The sequence below is a fragment of the Lynx rufus genome, unplaced genomic scaffold, assembly GCF_022079265.1.
Source record: "Lynx rufus isolate CCGP_SWC_20201006 ecotype Redwood Valley unplaced genomic scaffold, mLynRuf1.p SCAF_8, whole genome shotgun sequence".
Lineage (NCBI taxonomy): Eukaryota > Metazoa > Chordata > Mammalia > Carnivora > Felidae > Lynx > Lynx rufus.
In genome coordinates this window covers 61,680,388-61,698,625 of record NW_025814896.1, presented here as the reverse complement: position 1 = coordinate 61,698,625, position 18,238 = coordinate 61,680,388, and the positions used below count along the sequence as shown (strand labels likewise).

The 18,238-nt window shown below is 46.7% G+C and overlaps 1 protein-coding gene across 5 annotated transcripts in view; it reads left to right on the top strand.

The window, feature by feature from the left end:
- INPP4A (inositol polyphosphate-4-phosphatase type I A) overlaps nucleotides 1-18,238 on the top strand; it is a 136,851-nt gene that overhangs the window by 63,879 nt on the left and 54,734 nt on the right. For 3 of the 5 annotated variants that reach the window (XM_047068515.1, XM_047068516.1, XM_047068512.1), the window contains exons 2-4: nucleotides 10,008-10,078; nucleotides 10,925-11,133; nucleotides 11,690-11,734. In XM_047068515.1, coding sequence (XP_046924471.1) covers nucleotides 11,028-11,133; nucleotides 11,690-11,734 — 151 coding nt within the window. In that variant the 5' untranslated portion in view covers nucleotides 10,008-10,078; nucleotides 10,925-11,027. Of the gene's footprint in view, nucleotides 1-10,007; nucleotides 10,079-10,520; nucleotides 10,580-10,904; nucleotides 11,134-11,689; nucleotides 11,735-18,238 lie in introns of all 5 variants that reach the window. The other 2 variants (XM_047068513.1, XM_047068514.1) reach the window with 2 other exon arrangements.

Here is an 18,238-nt window from a genome sequence, read left to right as displayed (position 1 = left end):
TGCTGACATTGGGGTCTTTGGGCCAGCTCAGCCATATTTCCGTTCAAGTTTTATAAGTCAACCCTGAACCTTTATGACAAATGCCTCTCTGCTTGAACTCATCTGAATTGGGTTTTCCAGGCTGCAGTACAAGCATCCCGGCTGGTAAGTATGGTGTTTTGGCCATGATAGCAGCAGTACCCAGAACCTTCCTTCCCCATGATAGCCTCTTCACTGAACCCCAAGGACTGGGGGGATGGAATGGAAACACTGTCAGGGCAAGGGAAAGGGAGTTGCTGTAGCTGGGGTGTAAGCCACCACCCCTGGGAAGGCACACCCTCTTTGCTCTGTGATACTGAGGAGCCTTGAGCAGCGTAGTCACACTCTCTCCCACATCCCCTTGGCTGAAAGGACCGACCCCCTCCCAAAGGAGAGAGGGGAGAGAAGCAGAGTCTGGGGGTGGCATCTGCCCTGTTGGCTGAAAGAAGTCAGGGCCCAGCTTCCAGGTGGCCAGCTCTGGTTGGGGGAGGGGTGGAAGTAGGCACCAGGCCAGACCTTACAGCCTTGGGTTTGGGTAGAAAAAGAAAAGGGAAGAGAAAGAACAGTCTCAGGCAGTGAATGGGGCACACCCAGCCCTCGAGGAGCCAGAGAGTTCTCTTTTAGCTGCATCTTCTGGAACCAGGCTCTGAGTAAGTGCCTTGGGGGCAGGGGCATCTGGGTCTGAGATGATACCTGCCTTCATTGGCTGATAGGTCCTTTATGGAGCCTCATGTGGAGATAAGCTGAACCACAGGTCACAGGGAAGCTGTTGCCCTCATCTCTTTGGCTGTTGGTCCTCCGGGAACTGCATGTCTACACTGACAGTGATTGTTGATAGATACTGGATCCAGTCCTTTTACGCACCTATTTGGAAATTTCTCTGGCACTCCTGAGAGGCCTTCCTGGCCAACATATAGGCGAACTTTCAGTTAATTATGTGAGGGCTTCGAGTGGCCGAGTTGACAATGGAGCAAGACATGAGACTTGTCAACACCATGGACATTTCTAGGAGAGAGAAGAAGGCACTGATACTGGCATGTATTGTCTCCGGTAATAAAGAGGCAGCTCTTAACAATGGACTACAGTGCTTTGCTTAGTGCAGTGCGCCCACTATCTTTGCTTGTGCTACTCTGGTAAGCCTCCGTGGCAGTCAAGTGACACGTGAAGGCTGGTGCTTGGGAGTGAGAGGATTCAATCAACACTGGGTTGATTCTCACTGAGAAAGAGCCTCCGTGCTTCTAGCACATGAGGCACCCCTGCCAGGAAAGGGAGGGGTGGGGAGCAGCAGGCCAGCCCTTCACACAAAGGAAGGTCTGGGAAGAGGTTTCACCGGCACCATTGTGGCCCTCAGATTGTCCCCCGTTCATGTTTTTGTTGCAATTCCTATTGTGCATTTGCTGACCAAGTCCACGTGTTCATGTTTGTATCCCTAAGGCCTAGTCCGTGAGAGACCCTCACTGTTGTTGAAGAGATTGTCAGTTTATAGAGAAGAAATAGCATGAGATGTAGAAGCAAAGAAAGTAGATGCTTAAGAAAAGGGGCTTAAGAAGTGTGGGGTGCGGAGGGTTCGGTACAGCAGAGACAGCCAGCGGCAACCCCCCTCCCCCATCCCACCGCTGCTGGTGCCGCTGCCCCCACCCAGCACTTGGTTATTGTTAACATGTCTCTCTCATCTCCCTGATGTGAGCCCCCAGACCCAGGTTTGCACCTGTGTTGCTCAGCACAAGCACTTCTAAACACTTTTGCAGGGTGATTTATTTTCAGGCTAGTTCCTACGGAAAATCCCCCAAAGGTCATGGCTTATAGATGAGCCACAAGTCAGTTTTAAACCAGGCTGTCCCAAAGACCTCCTGGAGAGGCTGGTTTTTAGGAAGGACATACCAGGGGTGAGGGAACTGCCCTCCAATGTCTTCCACGGAAGCGCAGCCTCAAGGAGGGCGGGCAGCCAGGGAGATCTCAACAGCAAGGAAGCCAGGTGGGAGCCAGATGAAGATGCTGGTGGAAGGGTTCACGGCCTCACCAGTGCTGTGTAAAGACAGACTGGGGGCTGCAGAGTGACTGTCAGAGAAGCCAGGGCAGTGGGGCAGGGGTGCTGAGGCAGGCTGAAGTCTGGATAGAGCGGGAGGATCACCCATGCATTGGGTGTGGGCTGTGAGAGTGTTGTTCAGGAGTCTGCACTGACTTTGTTTCTTGGCTGGAGCAAGTGGAAAGATGGAGCTGCCATTGACTGAGGTGGGAAAACTGGAGGGCTGGAGGGGAGCTGGAACAGTCTGGGCTTGTCCTGCTCCTGGGCTCTAGCCCCTGCTGTTGTTTAGGGGAATATGCACGGTGACTGTTCCTGTTGGAGTCGGAGATGTGCTTTTGAATCTGGGTTAAGGCATTGTGTTATATCAGCTACCATATTCATTAAGTGGATGAGGCAGGCTAGTTAATTAGCTGGGGTGAACCCATGGCCACTGCTGCCTGTTCAGTGTCACCAGCAGAGAACAGGGATTGGGGAAGTGGGAAGCTACAGATAAAAGATTGCGGAGTGCAGGCCCAGTGGGGCCCTGGGTGGGGTTGTTTGTGTCTGCAGGTGAGAAGATACACCAGCTGCAGCACAAACCTTCTTCTCTGTGCCTCACTTTCCGAGGCGTTTGTTGCCTGCATTTCATCGCTGGCTGCCCTGGACAGCTCTTGCAGCATACTCGCTGGTTTGACGGTCTTCTTCATGTAGGAGATGTACTCACAGTGAACCCCTCTCCTGGGTCCAAGGCCCTGTGTAGCGTGGGGAGTGAGAAGTAGGAGAGAGCTGGGTCCTTGGCCCAGAAGAGGAAGGAGGAAGCAGGCCTCCATAGTAGGAAGGCTGTGGTTGCTGCGTCTCAGAACAGGATCCTAATGGATGTCCAGCCTCGGGGGCACAGAGCAGCCACTTCTCTTCCCTGGGGGTCTGGGGTGGGCTCGGACCATGGATTCCTTACACCTGGCAGTCTCCTCATTTTACAAATGAAAAAACTGAGGCCCATAGAAAGTGCTTTGTGCAGGTGACCTTGCTCCCAGTGGCTGACTGCCTACCAGAATGGTGCTCCATTCACCTGTCCCTCCCCAATAGCAACCTTTGGGCCTAAATGTTGGGTTTAGAAAACACAGTCACTATAAACTGAAGCACGGGCAGAGTGCCATGGACCTGAGTGAAGAGTTCTGGTTGAAGTTCAGGTGGCTGGAGAGTTGGGTAAAAATGTTGGTAGACTTAGCTGGAGGGAAGGAAAGGCCTTCCAGGCTCATAGATGGCCCCAGTAAAACTGCAGCTCAGGACTAGACACATGAGAGGTTAGGTAGAGCCAAGGAGAGAAACTCTTCTATCTGATTCGAGTCTCTGCACAGGCTCTGTGTGGGTATTTTACATGTCTCTATGTATGTGCTTGCTCCTCAGCGTGTCCTGGTGAGGTGGGTGTTGTTACTGCTGTTTTACAGATTGTGAAACTGAGGCTTAGGGAAGCTCAGTAGCTCTTGCCCAGCCCCCTGGAGAGGAGTGACCCTAATTGATCAAGTGCCCAGCCTCTTGCACCCAGCTCACGGCCTCTGCAGTTTGATCCAAGGGTCTAGGACACAGGAGGGAAGGTGTTGAGAGCCCTCTGTGGACCAGGGTTTCGGGGGCCTGCTGGGTTTGGGGCCAGAGCACAGGAGGGAAGAGACTAAGGCTCCCTGCCCTCTACCCTTGTCTTTGTGCCTGGGGTGTCTGGCATTTCCTGCCCTGTTAATACCTGAGTCTTGGAGGCAGGCAGCATTCCTTGCTTTTTATGGTAAGGAGGCACATTTGACTTTGTTTAAAAGATTAAGATCTTTCCTAGGCAACTTGTTTGAAAGAGAAAAAGATGAAAGATCTGCTAGCTTCCATGATTCTCTTGCGTTTTAGGGTGGGGAGGGGCACAGAGGGGGTGGAACATTCAGTGGGTTAAGAAGTCCCCTAAATGGGCAAATTAAAATCAAGGAACCCTTACTGCTAAGTTCCAGCTTGGCCTGCCCCTGCCTCCTGCCCCTGCCTCTCAGACCCTGTCCCTCTGCTGTGCTTACAATGGCTCATCCCACCTGAACCCCTTACCTACAACCCCTACATCACCTGGTCTGTGTCTCCACCATTCAACACCTTCTTTTTTAGCCTTTCTAGGCAGCCTGCTCAAGTTTGTGTTATTTAAGTCTTTAGTACGTCTCCCTACCCCAGTGGCCCATTCCTCGGTTGACAACCATTCTGTAATTTTCTGTGCACCGAAACTTGATTCATTGCACTTAAATTTCTGGGATGTCATATAGAGGCACACATTCATTCATTCATTCATTCATTCCAAATATAAGCCAGAGGAATTTTCTGCTTCCATTGGCTGCTGTTCTGGAAGCCAGGCCTTCCTGGTCCTTGCTCATATGCTGAATCTTCCCTTGCTGGTGACTGACCTGGTTGGAAACCTGGAGGCAGAATATGAGCTGTTTTGACACTAGGTGCACTGAGCCTGCACACACCAGTGCTGCCTTTTCCCTGGAGGGGGGCCTCCAACTCGCTGGTCACCCTTGCCCTTGTCTGTTCTGGAGACACTGCTCCTATTCCTTTGTGTTGGCCTTGCCCATGCCTGTTACCATAGCCACCATGGCTCTGGCCCATTCAGTTTTTGTCATGGGCATCTGCACCCCACCTACCCTGTGCCCACCTGAGGTTTATGCCTATGTTGTGGTATTTGCACCCATGCTGTTGTCATTCTCTTATTTTCTGGAATTGAAGGAATTAGTGGTCCTGAAGCCCCAAGGGCTCCAAGGCCCTGTTGGATGTAGACCAGCTCTGGATAGAGCCCTGGGTAGCCTCAATTCCCAGTTGGCTCCAGAGGACTGCTGGGAATAGGCTGATCTTGGGTGTCCAGTGGGAGAGATGGGTCTCTTTTTCTCTCCTGGTTGGATTAGCAGCTCTAGGGTCATATCAGAGAACTTGCTTTCTCAACATTAATGCCAGCTTCCATCATAGTGTGTGTTTGGGATGATGAAGTCCAGGGCTAGCCAGGTGATATTGGGGGTGGGGGAGGGCAGGAGAGCTATCAGCATGCCCTACGCCTGACTTGCAATTAGAGAGGGGACAAAAAAAGACTTGCCTCGTTGATTATCTGCTAAAGTGGGTTTTTTACTTCTCTGTGCTTTCATTTCTTGACCCCTGTGGTAGTCTCCCAGCCACCTGTGGGCTCTTTGCTCATGAATTGGGCATACCTCATTTAGAGGACAAAGCATTGTGTGGTAAGTGTTAACTGGTGGCTTTGAGTTCTGTTTTCATCATAACCATTTCTTGGGTGCCTGGTATGTGCCATACTTTAGTCACAGTAACTAATGTTAGCTGTTGTAACAACCACCTCCCAAATCTCCGTGGCTTCACACAACCAAGGGTCTTACTCAGGGTAAGCTCAGTGTAGATCGTCGGTGGGAGGCAGGGCCTCTGCTTTTCCCGGTCTCAGGGACCTAGTTTCTTTCCACAGAGTCACTCCCTTACCCTGGGGCCTTGGAATTATTCACTCAATCCCCCTGCATCCAGCTGGGAATCTGGGGGGAAGGGAGACTTGGAGAATCCCATGAGCAGCTTTCTCACCTTTATCTCAGCTGGTGTGCATCCCTCTGCACTCTCACATAGCTGCACCAAACTGGAAGGGTGCTGAAGAGGGTCACCTGTCAGTGTACCTGGGACGAATGTACCTGGTGAGCAAGGCCAGTCTGCCACAGAAGCTGACAGTTTGTTTACTCAGTAGGGGTTCGTTAGGCCCGTGGTCTATGTTTAGGCTTGAATGAGGTACCCAGGATGATATGGAAGAAACCAAGAGTTTAAGTCTGGCATTCATGAGACACAGGGTACCCCACTGCTCATCCCATGGTCACACCAGGAAGTACGTTATCTTGAGGTACAGACTGGTTAGCTGTGTTAGGGAGACTGAGGCAAGGTCGTCGGCTGCTGGGCACTGTCTGCCTTAGGGGCTTTGTGCGGAAGGCGGCAGCTGTCGCTCTCAGGTTGTTATTAGTAGTGATTTGCCAGTGAGCAGTGTGACACCTCATTGATCAGTGATTATGGCTGTCCTGGATTAGGGGTTTTGAGAGAAAACTCTGCCTCTTTCTGCCTCCTGAAGTAGCCTCCTCCCCAGGGGCTGCTGATTCATGCTCTGACTCACGCAAGCCTTTCATCTGACTTTCTCTCCTGTGCTGCCTGTGTTTGGAGAGCAGAGGCCTGGAGAAGGTTTGCTAGGAGCCTATTTCCTGCCCACAGTGACAGCAATAGAGTGGGCTGGGCAGGGAGAGCGCCCCTACTTGTATTTGGGCTTTTGCGTTGGGTTGATTCTGATAGTTCATCCTTTAGCTCTGTGTGACCTTGAGAAAGTTACTTCGTCTGGACTTCTGTGACATCATCCATAGAAGTCCTTTTTAAGACTGTTCTCAGAAGAACCCCCATCATATAAGACAGATGAAAATGGAGTTTTGTGGCCAGTCCTCCCTACTGAGCTCCAGCTCTGCAGCCCCGAGAGGTTACTGAGGCCTAGAGGGGCCACCAGAACCCTTTCCAGGCCTGGGAGCCCTTGTTCTGTGGAGGAGGAAGGCAGGCAGACCTTAGACTGGCTTCCTGAGAAGCTTGTGACAGTCACTGCCATTGGTCACAAATCCCATGGACCTGTATGAACCACCACAAGCCTTCTGTCTTGCTTATGCTCCCTCTACCACCATTCTCCTGCCCCCCTGGTGGAAGGGACATTATTGGGTTTGCTGTTGAGTTGATGACCTGTGTCCTCTTGTCAGAAAGGGTGACACGTCTCTCACAGAGTGAGGAGAGGAGGCAGTTTCATGAGTTATTGCTTCTTTCTTTCTTCTTGCCCCCAAGAAAAAAAATTCCAGTCCCTGGAACAACTCCCACGCGCTATCCATCCTCTTTGATGCTAGTGCAGTTTTTCTTCCTAATGAGCTCTGGTCTTCAAATGGGGCCAGGAGGAAAGCCAGGGACCTTGGGAATATAAGAATCCTTGGCGAATTACTTTAAATTAATGAGACTAATAAGGAAAATCGAGTTCAGCTGTGCAGATCAGCTCTGTGTTCTGTGTCTTGATGACTTAAATTGCAGATCCTAATTAAATGCCCCAAATAACCATGAAGTGGCTTCTGAGGCCCTCTTGACTCAAAACTTCTCTGGTCTGTGAACCCTATCAAGTGTAAAATTAGTCTGTAGATGTTCCCCTTTAACAATTTCTATCCCCAGGACCCCATGATGCCTGTAATATCCCCCACCCTCCTTAGGTGAAGGGGCCTTGCAAGGGCAAGAGGAAGGGGATAAGGGAGGGGGAGGGGAGGGCTGACAGGTTGTCAGGGTCCAGTTGTTGCCTTCTGTCAGGAGGCATATCTGTACTGTCCCACGTGAAGGGGGGTGACTGCAGCCTCACTACAAGCTGAGCAGGGCATCCAGGCATGGCAGTGGAATGCTGGAGATACACTGGGAAGAAGTTCAAGAAAGAAGAGCTCCTTCCTCAACCTGCTTCACACCCAGGGTGCCACCTTTGCCTCTGGCCAGCATGGGGTGCAACTTTCAGTGATGCAAGAGGATGACCTTAAGCTAAGAAAGGGCCAGCTCCCTGTGGTCCCACACCCTCTTCTCCATGTGGTCTCCATCCGTGTCTTGTCTTTTTAAATGGCTGTGACCAGAGCACAGGTAGAATATTTCATTAAAAGCACGCATGTTGCAGAGCTGACATAAACATTTTTTCATGCTATGTTGTCTTTATTATAGTCATTAAAATAATTAAACTCTTTATTGAAGTAGAAGAATCATTCATGTACAGCTCAATGAATTTTCACACAGTAAATTCGTAGAACCAGCACCCAAAACAAGAGACCACAAGCCTTCTCATGCCCCACATGCCCTCCCCAGTCAGTACTTGCCCCTCAAAGATACCACTGTCTTGACTTCTAATACCACAGACTCATTTGGCCTGTGCTTGAACTTTATAGAAATAGAATTGCCTAGTTATGCTTTTCGTCTGACTGGCTTTCCCCCTTGACATCGTTTCTAAAAGCATCTGTATTGTTTTGTTTATTCTATAGCTGATGGACACTTGAGTTGTTGCTAGTGTTTGACTATTATGAATATTATGCTCTAAATGTTCTACCTTTTTTTTTTTTTTTGGTGAACATAAATATGCATTTCTCTTAGCAATTCCACTCTGAGTTACATACTAGGTCACGATGTAGGTATATGTTCAGCTTGAGTAGACACTGACAGTTTTACAGCACGGCTGCACCATTTTACCCCCTGCTAGCAGTGTATCAGGGTTCCATTTATATCACATCGTCACCGATACTCGGTATTGTCTTTTTTTTTTTTCCATTTTAGCTATTCTAATGAGTGTGCAGAGGTATCTCATGTCTATAATTAGTGTTTTCCTGATGACTAATGAAGTTAAAGAAATTTTCATATGTTCATGAACTTTGTCATGATCATTTTAACAGCCATATAGTAATGCATCTTATAGGTGTTCCAGAATATACTTGTAGCTGGGCATTTTGATTGGTTCCAGTGTTTGTCATTATAAGTAATGCTACAATAAGCGTCTTTGGACTGTTGGCAAGAATTTTGTTTTTGTTTATAAATATATTGGTAAATAATTTCACATTGCTTTCTGAAATGCTTGTACGACTTTAAAATGTTATCAGCAATATAGAAGAGCCTTACAGAGTTTCCCCTAGGTCTGCCAACAAAGCATATTCTCATGAGAAGAGACAAACCTCTTTTGGAAGACAATTTTAGGTGAATATAGGAATATTTAGCGTTGCTTTAATTATTATGAATGAGGGGGTGCCTGGGTGTCGGTTGGGCCTCTGACTTTGGCTCAGGTCATGATATCTTGCTCTGTGGGTTCAAGCCCCGCTTCGGGCTCTGTGCTGACAGCTCAGACCCTGGAGCCTGCTTTGGATTCTGTGTCTGTGCCTCTCTCTCTCTCTTTCTCCCAAAGTAAATAAACATTAAAAAAAATTATTATGAATGAGTTTGGTCACTTCTCCAAAACGTTTACCGTGTGTATTCCTCTTCTATGTATTCATACCTTTGCCACTTGCATTCTTAGTGAGGTTTTTTGTTGTTGTTAATTTGTACAAGCATTACTACAAACTATAGATATTAGTACTGCAAGTACTTTCCCTGTCTTTATCATTTTCATTCCATATTTTGACTTTGTATGCCTCTTGATGTCAGCAAACTCGTCAGTCTTCCCCTCGGAGACTTTTACTGTGACTCCCCACCTGAGCCATTGCCGTGTCTGCCGAGATGCCTGGACTAAAGGTCCCCAGGTGCTCCAGTGGGAGGGGTAGGAGGAGCCCAGTCTTCAAGGGAAACTGAGTTTGCCTGAGTGCCAAACACACTGCCTGTCATCTATACCCCAGATCTTGGCCCTTTCAGATAGCTCATGTGCTGGGCCCCCGGGACTGACTTGGAGCCTGGCTTGTTCTCTACTCCACAGAAAGGCACCCAAGGGCCAGGCAGCCATAGCAGGGCAGAGCCCTCTTCCGTTTTTGCACATTTGGCTCCCGCTGCAGCCCTGTGAGATGGGTACTACTAGCCTCATTGTAGACACCAGAAACCAAAGTCTCAGAGGGGCCCAGCAACTTCTCCCTTGAGCTGACATTTGTGAGCAGGACTACTGGAAGACTCAGATTCTTATCTCTGCATTTTCCCTCAGCCACACAGTGGGTGCTTTAGGGCTGGTCCATGTTCCCCTGGATCACCCCTGGATGGGGATAGGAATGTGCATTTCTGTTTCTCATTCTTTTGGGCTTGAGCAAGACCTTTGCTTTTGAGCCAAAAAGTTAGATTGTTGTGTGGAGCTCACAGGAACATGTAGTAACTCTTGGCTTCCCCATATCTTTAGGCATTAAGATTATAACTTAAGCATCATAATATGCACTCTCGAGAACTTCATGTTTGGCCACTTGTTAAGTTAATAATTTTCCATTTTTAGATGATGGATTTGGACGTGCTTCTATGAAGAAATGCCACGTGTCTCAACTGGCCCAAGAACAAACATGTCCAGTAAGTTGCTGGCTGAATATTAACTCAAGAGTGAGAACACAAGCCTTCAGGGACACAGGTGTTGACATACTTTGAGAAGACAAGAGTGTCTGGATACATGGAGAGCTTTGAGAGAGGTGTTTTAAACAAGAGAGGTTGGTTCCTTCTGGAGACAACAGGAATTGTAGCATATACATGGGCTGGAAAAACGTGAAACTCACTTCTTACTGCTTAACCCACTTCTTAGAGCAAATGTATGTTCTGTGCCATGCCGGAGTATCCCTCTGATTCAGCCTGTGGTGGCACTTTGCCCAGAAGTTTCCATATCCATAGCACAGCACTATCCACTTTAGTTAAGTATAGATTACATGCACATGTTTTCTAAGACCAGGAGACCTGTGAAATTCCTGTAGCTGTGGGAAGAAAGAGAGCAGGTTGGAGACATGTGCCTTTGTCTCTCCAGGGTTTCACCATGCCAGTGGGTGGCAGACCCTTCATGCATCTCCTATCCTTCTGACAGAGGTGAATTGGTTTTATGTTAAAGATTCTATGAGACTTGTCAACAGAAAAGCATAGTAAAACAAGAACATTTCAGAAGCCATCTTTCATGATTGTATCTAAACCAACAGTTACTGTGGTATGTCTTTGTTGAAGAGAACATGATTTCCTTATGGGATCCCATAAGCATATGTGTTGGTGTGTGAGTATTGGGGAGTGCAGGGGAAACACTCGAAGGGGCCTAGGTCATCAGACTCTCCACCCCTGGCTCCTCCGTTGCCTGTGTGAGGCATTTATTCTGTCCATGAGAGCACAGTCTCTCAGTCACCATCCCTATGTTTCTTACCAGTGTCGGTGCCTTTTTCTCAGGACTACTGCCACCTTAGGGGATTAGGGCTTGGTGACAGCGCGTCCCGGGGAATCAGGTGTGGTCTGACCCAGGAACAGGAAACACATCATCACCAATGACATCATGACAGCAAGAGAGCACAGCCCTCGCCATGGTGCCAGGGCCCGTGCGATGCAGCGGGCTTCTACCATTGATGTGGCAGCTGACATGCTGGGCCTCTCTCTGGCAGGTGAGTCTCACAGGGCCTGCGCCAGGTTCCTGGTGCAAGGTCATGGCACATACCCTGTATGCCTGCCTCCTGGGGTACCCTGTGGACAGCCAGAATGAGCCCCCAGTGACTGCCCACTCCAGGTGGCTGGAGGGCAACCTTTTGTTGAATCAGGGCGTAAGGGAGGGGGAAGTCAGCCCTCTTCCTGGGAACCGCTTCCATTGGAATTGGACCGCTGTCAGTTTTCCAGCTTGAGTGGGCACCTCCAGGGCTCATTTGCCAGTAGATGATATGGGAATGTCCACAGTGTCTGTCTGGCAAGTGCCCAGGCCATGATCAAAGCCCTCCTTGTTGTGGCTTTGCAGAGCTTAAGAGGAGGGGGGTTTGATCTTGGAGTTTGAGACTTCTTAGGAATCTCAGAAGTGAAATGTTTAGAATGTTTAGAAATGAAAAACCTATCTCATATAATAGTTTCTGAGGGGGGAAAATGTAGAATGTTGACTCTTTTGAATAAAATCTAAATGCAAGGAAAAGTTTATTGAGCATGATTTTTTCCCGTCATTTCCTTTTTATTCAGGAAATATCCAAGATCCAGATGAGCCCATTTTAGAATTCAGCTTAGGTAGGTATCTTTTTGCATTTTTCGTTTGCTTTGCAATATACGTTGCTTAAAAACAGAAACACGAGCCTGGCTCAGATTTGTGTCAGAGCACTTGCTGCTACTGAAGTGTCTCTAAGATGAAGCCACCGGGCAGGTGTGAATGTCCTGTGGGTGGAGGGAGCCTGGAGCCTGCAGATTTCAGCCTCCTCAGCACATGTTCCCTCCAGGCTGGCAGTGGGGGTGGGGGGAGGGCAGGGGCGGGAGGTGAGCCCCCCAGAGCTGCGAGGACAGCCTTCCTAGGGATGTACCCACGAGGTGGGAAAGCTGGCTCGGGGCGGGCATTGCCAGTCCTAACCATACAGCCCTGTGCAGTTGATTTTAGCCATCTGGCCCTTGGTTCCCTACTCTGTGGGTGGAGGCAATGATACCTAGTGCTTTCCCTCTTGGGCAGCATCAGAATGTCCTAAAAACTGTCCTGAATGCCCTAAGATTATCCTAAAAAACTCTAGTAGTATGTGCTGGCTCTGGGATCAGGGAAGTAAGGTATTACTGTGGCTTACCCAGAAGATCGGACAGTGTGGTGGGGTCACCCACAGATGGTTCTCCTTCATAGCCTGACACACTCCTGTGTCCTTCTCCCCTTCCCTTGTCCCCTGGGCAGTGCTCAGCATTGGCCCCTGGCCTGGCAACGGTGTCCGGGAGGTAGTGGGACATAAAGGAAATACCTCCTCGAGAGCCAGATGACCTGGATTCTAGTCCGGACTGTGCCACACACTAACCACATGGCCTTGACCTTGCCTGACCAGTTTTCTCATGTGCTATAATAAGGGGTGTTACCATTTGAGAGATAAAGAAGATCATGGTGGTTAAAACAGAGCAAAATCAGACAAATGTCTTTGACTAATGGCAAACTCCATAAAAATGTAAGGGCATTATTATCAAATTAATACTAAACTTTGAAAACATTGCCATTTCAGATTGAATGTCCTTAAACAAGTTCAGAGGGTTTCCCAACCCTGACTTAGTGGCTAGTTCTGCAGTGAGAGTGAGTCCTGCATTGTGAACTGGGAACAGGAAGCAGTCTTTAACCCTGCTGGGATTCCCACACCTGCCTGCCCCCAACCTAGAGCTTTATTGCTCTTCACAAATTATAATACTAACCCAAGGACTTCCACTTTCACAAGGGAACAGTGAACTTATCTCCACCCCCTTATCTTAAATCAGCACAGACATCAGGAAGAATAAGCAACAGAAACACTCTGTGCAGTGAGACATCTTTGGAACCCCCAGACTGTAACCTGTGAGGAGGAGGGAACAGGCAGAGAGGAACGTGGTCACACCTGCATGTCTGTGAAGGTGCTGGATTTGTCCGAGAGATACTGGGGAGCTCAGAGACAAAAGCAAGGGCTTATTGGAAAGCTTGTATAAGGAAGAGTTGGAGGTTCAGGTTCCCACCACACGCAGCCCTGCAGGGACTGGTGGTTATTCTCATGAGAAACTTGGGAGGCAGAGAGGCTCTGGGCTGAGGTCCATTAGCACGGAGGAAAGCATGGTGAAGGTCCAGAAGTCTACTGAATAACGACCCCTACCTCGCCCTCTCCAACCTTCTTCCTCTTATCCTACTTCTACCAGGCTTATTCCTCCAGGCAGGAGGCTTTCACTCTGGAAAAAGGAAACTCCCACTCCCCGCAAAGAGACAGATGCCAGCTTTCCGGACCCCAACCAAAAGTAGGCTGGCCAGCCACTCAGCTCACTCTCATACTCAGCTTTTTGATACCTTATTCTTAAAGACAAATGGACATTCTTTTGTGCATATAAAGATTGGTACATGCATGCTGATTTCAGCTTTATCCATAATAGCTAACACTGGAAACAACCCACATATCCATCAGCAGAATTAACTATGATACATCCATACAATGGAACACCACTCAGCAAGGAAAAGGAATGAAGTACTGATACACACATAGATGAATCTCAAAAGCCTTGTGCAGAATGAAAGAAGCCATACTCAAAAGGCTGTATGCTATAGGATTATGTTTGTGTGTAACTCAGGAAGACCAATCCACAGTGATAGAAGACAGATCAATGATTGGTTGTCCAGGAGTGCTGGTGAGGGCTGCCTGGAAAGGGGACTGGGAACTCTTTGGGGTGATGGAAATGTACTGTATCTTGACTGTGGTGGTTATATAGATGTCTATGCTTATACAAACTCATTGAGCTCTCCACTTAAAATAGGCACGTTTTATATATAAATTATACCGCAAAGTTGATTTGAAACAAAATGCAAGAATGGTTAAAGTTTGAAGGGCTTTGTGGAAGGCCCACACATGGAAGAGGAAGCAAGAAAAAATAGAACCTGGAAGAAATACAGATATTGAAGAAAGTAGAAGAAAACATCAAAGAATTATAATTTATACCCTCAAGAGAATATGGGATACCCATAAAATAAAACAGGACATTGTAAAGAAAAAAAATTGAAGAACAAGGGCAACCTTAGAAAGTTAAAATATGATTTAAAGAAAACTTTAAGAATTCAATAAACATTCAAAGATATTCAAGGAATTATCCCAAAAAGTAAACATTTTAAAGCAAAATAGAAAATGGGAGAGAAATTCAAATGGGAAATTAGCAAATTCAGGAGGCCTAACATTTACGGGAGAGAATAGAAAAGAATAGAAGGGAGGGAATTAATGAGAAATAATACAAGAAGTCTCTCATAACTGAAGAGTGTGGTTCTAGGTTAAAAATGCCTGCTAAGGCCCAGCATAATGATTGGAAAAAACCCATAACAAGGCACATCCTGGGAAAGTTTCCAAGCACTGGGAATAAAATGAAGATCCCAAAACTTCCAGAGAGGTGGGGGGGGGGGGGTGCGGTGTGGTGGAGAACAAAACAGTTCATATCCAAGGATCAGGGGTCAAACTAGTGTGGAGGGGATTCTCAGTGACACTGGAAACTTGAGGATGGGGGAGCAGCACCTTTAACGTGAGTGGGAAAATATTTCTGACCCGGAATTCTCAAGCAGACTATCAGTCAAATGTGAGGGTAGAAAGAAATATATTTCAGCTTTGCAGACTCTCAAATAAACTTCTCCCACATCCTTTCTCTGGAAATCAGTGGAGGATGTGTTTTACCCAAAAGAGGGAATAAATTGAGAAAAAAGAAGACATGGGATCCAGAAAACAGGGCCCAGCACAGGAGAGAAGTGAAGGAAATCCCAGTTGGCTCATAATGAATAATATTCTCTTAGCTTTATTAATGCAGAACATGGATTTAACAAAAAAAATCTCAAGTTAAACTGATTGAGTGTAGAGAGAGAATGAGAGTCAATGGATTTGTGGTAAAAATCCTCACCCCTATAACAGAAACCAAGATATTTCTGAATTTGGCAAATCAAGGACAGTACTATTGTCATTTGAATTACATACTTGGGGGAAGAAATAGCTTAAAAAGATGAGGGTGAATTTTATGTCAAGCAATTTTTTTTTTTTTTTTTTTGAGAGAGAAAGAGAGAAAGAAAATATGCCAAGCAGGCTCCACGCTCCGTGCTGAGCCTGACGCAGGGCCGGATCCCACAAATGGTGAGATCATGATCTGAGCCGAAATCCAGAAAGAGTTGGATGCTTAACTGACTGAGCCGCCCAGGCACCCTACCTTTTTTTTTTTTTTTTTTTTTAATTGTGGTAAAAATCACTTAACATATCTGGGTGGCTATGTGGGTGGCTCGGTCAGTTAAGTGTCTGTTGGTTTCCACTCAGGTCATGATCTCGTGGTTTGTGGGTTTGAGCCACACGTTTGGCTCTGTGCTGGTAGCATGGGCACTCTCTCTCAAAATAAATAAACATTGAAAGAAAGAAAGAAGGAAGGAAGGAAAGAAAGAAAAAAGAAAGAAAGAGAAAGAAAGAAAGACGTGAAAACAGGAGCCAGATGATTGAATGGTCAAATATTTTATCTTAAAAATAAAAGTTTAAAATTTGGAAGTGCTCATTTTAAAACCTATAATACAGAAAATGTTAGAGGAAAAGAGTACCCTATCAGAGAGAGAATCACAGTTGGCATTTTGGTATAGATCCTTCCAGAAATATTTTTTTACACCCACTCAGTGCTATACAGAAGTTTTAATGATTTTTTTTTTTTTTTTTGGCCTGTGGAGGTGATGGGATTATCTCCAAAAATGTCATGCTGGTATTCTTAACATGTTTTTTTTCATGTAGCAGAAATGTCATTGGCATCTTTTCATCTTAATAAACACAGGATTTGGGGCACCTGGGTGGCTGAGTCAGTTAAGCATCCAACTCTTGGTTTCGGCTCAGGTCATGATCTCATGGTTTGTGGGTTTGAGCCCTGCAGGCTCTGTGCTGACAGTGCAGAGCCTGCTTGAGATTCTGTCTCTCCTTCCCTCTCCGTCCCTCCCCTGTCACATGCTCTCTCTCTCTCTCTCTGTCTCTCTCGCAAAATAAATAAATAAACTTAAAATTAAAAAAAAAAACACACACACAAACAAACATGGGATCTGCCCCATCACTTCGGGTGCTTATGTAACTCTATTGTATGGCTGTGCCATATTTGTTTTAACCAGTCTCCTGTTGTCAGATGTTTAGGTTCTTTCCAATTTGCCATTATAAACACTACCACAGTGAACATGCTTGTATATAGATCTTTCACACGCTTTGTTGATTATTTCCTCAGGATAAAGTCTTGGATACAGAATTGCTGAGTCAAAGGCTATGTACTTGAAATACATTTTACTGCTTTGCCTCGATAGCACTTACTCAGCTGGGATTATAGATGATCTGGTTGGAGAGGCAAGGCATACATACTACAGACTCGTGGCTTCTCTGGAAATAGGCCAAAGCAATGTAAGAGACAGACAGGAGATGTGATTGTGGGCTGCTGAGGGAAAGCTTCATGGAAACACTGAGGACGAGACTTAGCTGAGCTGGCTAGTGGTTGGGGCCAGAGAGTGGTTGGGGCCAGAGAGGAAGGTGTGTTCTGAAGGTGGCAGTTGGCCCATCAGCCCTTAAACTGATACCAGTCTTCCAAGCTTTGGCCACCTGTTATGCCTCAGTCTGTCCGCTGTCACTTGTGCTTGAAAGACCCAAATGTTCCAGCTTCGCATGGTTGTTAAGAACTCATGCCTGATGAAGGGGCGTGCCCAGAGAAACCAGGCCTTGAGGGTCTTAAACAGTAGCTTAAAGGAGAGAGAGAACAAGTGAAATTGTCAAATCCCTGACTCCTGCTGAGTCTGACGTAGCAGAAGAAATAGAAGAGAACTTTAAAAATTAATAAAGCGTTCAAGCTTTTAGAAGAAAACAGAGGATCACTCCGAACAGGGAGGCAAAGATTTCTGGGGGAGAATGCAGAAAGCACTAACTCTGTGCTTTAGTTTGCTGCTGCTGCCGTAACAGATTACCAGAGATGGAACACCTGAAACAGCACAAAGATACTACGTTACAGTTTGCTTAGGTCACAAATCCACTGGGCTCAGCGGAGTCTCTGCTCAGAGTCTTACAATACCAAAATCAAGGTATCTGCAGGGCAGTGTTCTTTTCTGGAGGCTCCAGGGGAGAACTTGTTTCTTTGCTTTTCATGTTTTTGGTGGAATTCAGTTTTGTTGTGTGGTTTTGCTAGCAGCCAGTTGAGGCTGGTTCTCACTTTATCAAAGCTGCTCACATTCCTTGGCTTGTGGCACCCTTCTTCCATCTTCAGAGCCAGCAATGGCAGGTGGAATGCCTTTCATGCTTTGACTCTCTCCTGCCCTTTTTTCCCCATAGTCACATCTTTCTGACTCACCCTTCCACCATCCTCTGCTACTTTTAAGAGCATGTGTGATTAGGTGAAGCCCACCCAGATGATCCAGAATAATCTCTCCATGTCAAGGTTCCATGACCTTAATCACATCTGTGGTGCCCATAACATAATATATTCACAGGTTCCAGGGATTAGGATGTGGATACTTTTTTGGAGGGAGGGACATTTTTCCTGCCTACCACTCCCTAAGATTAAAAGTCTAAAAAAAACACAACAAAAACAGAAAACAACCAAAAAGTCTTTAAGAAAATAAATTGTAAGATATCAATCTTTTGGGGGAAAAATATTCACAACACATATACCCACCCGAGAAAGGACAGATCCAGAGTAAGATACAAATCAACAATAAAAAAGTCAACAATTCAGTTTACAAATGAGCAAAAAACTTGAGCAGACTCTTGACAAAAGCAGTTTTAAAAATGAACAAGCACATGATAAAAAGATGCCTTGCATCATTAACAATCATGGAAGTGCAGATTAAAGCACATCCATTAGAATAACTATGAAATAAAGACTGACCCTACCGAGTATTAGTGGGGATGCAGAACAACTGGAACTCACACACATTGCTAGTGGGATTGTAAAATGGTACAACTACTTTAAAAACTTAGCTTCTTACACAGTTAAACATATCCTCTGCTCTAATCTAGAAATGTCTCTGTTAGGTACTTAAGCAAAAGAAATGAAAGCCTATGTCCACGAAAGGAGACG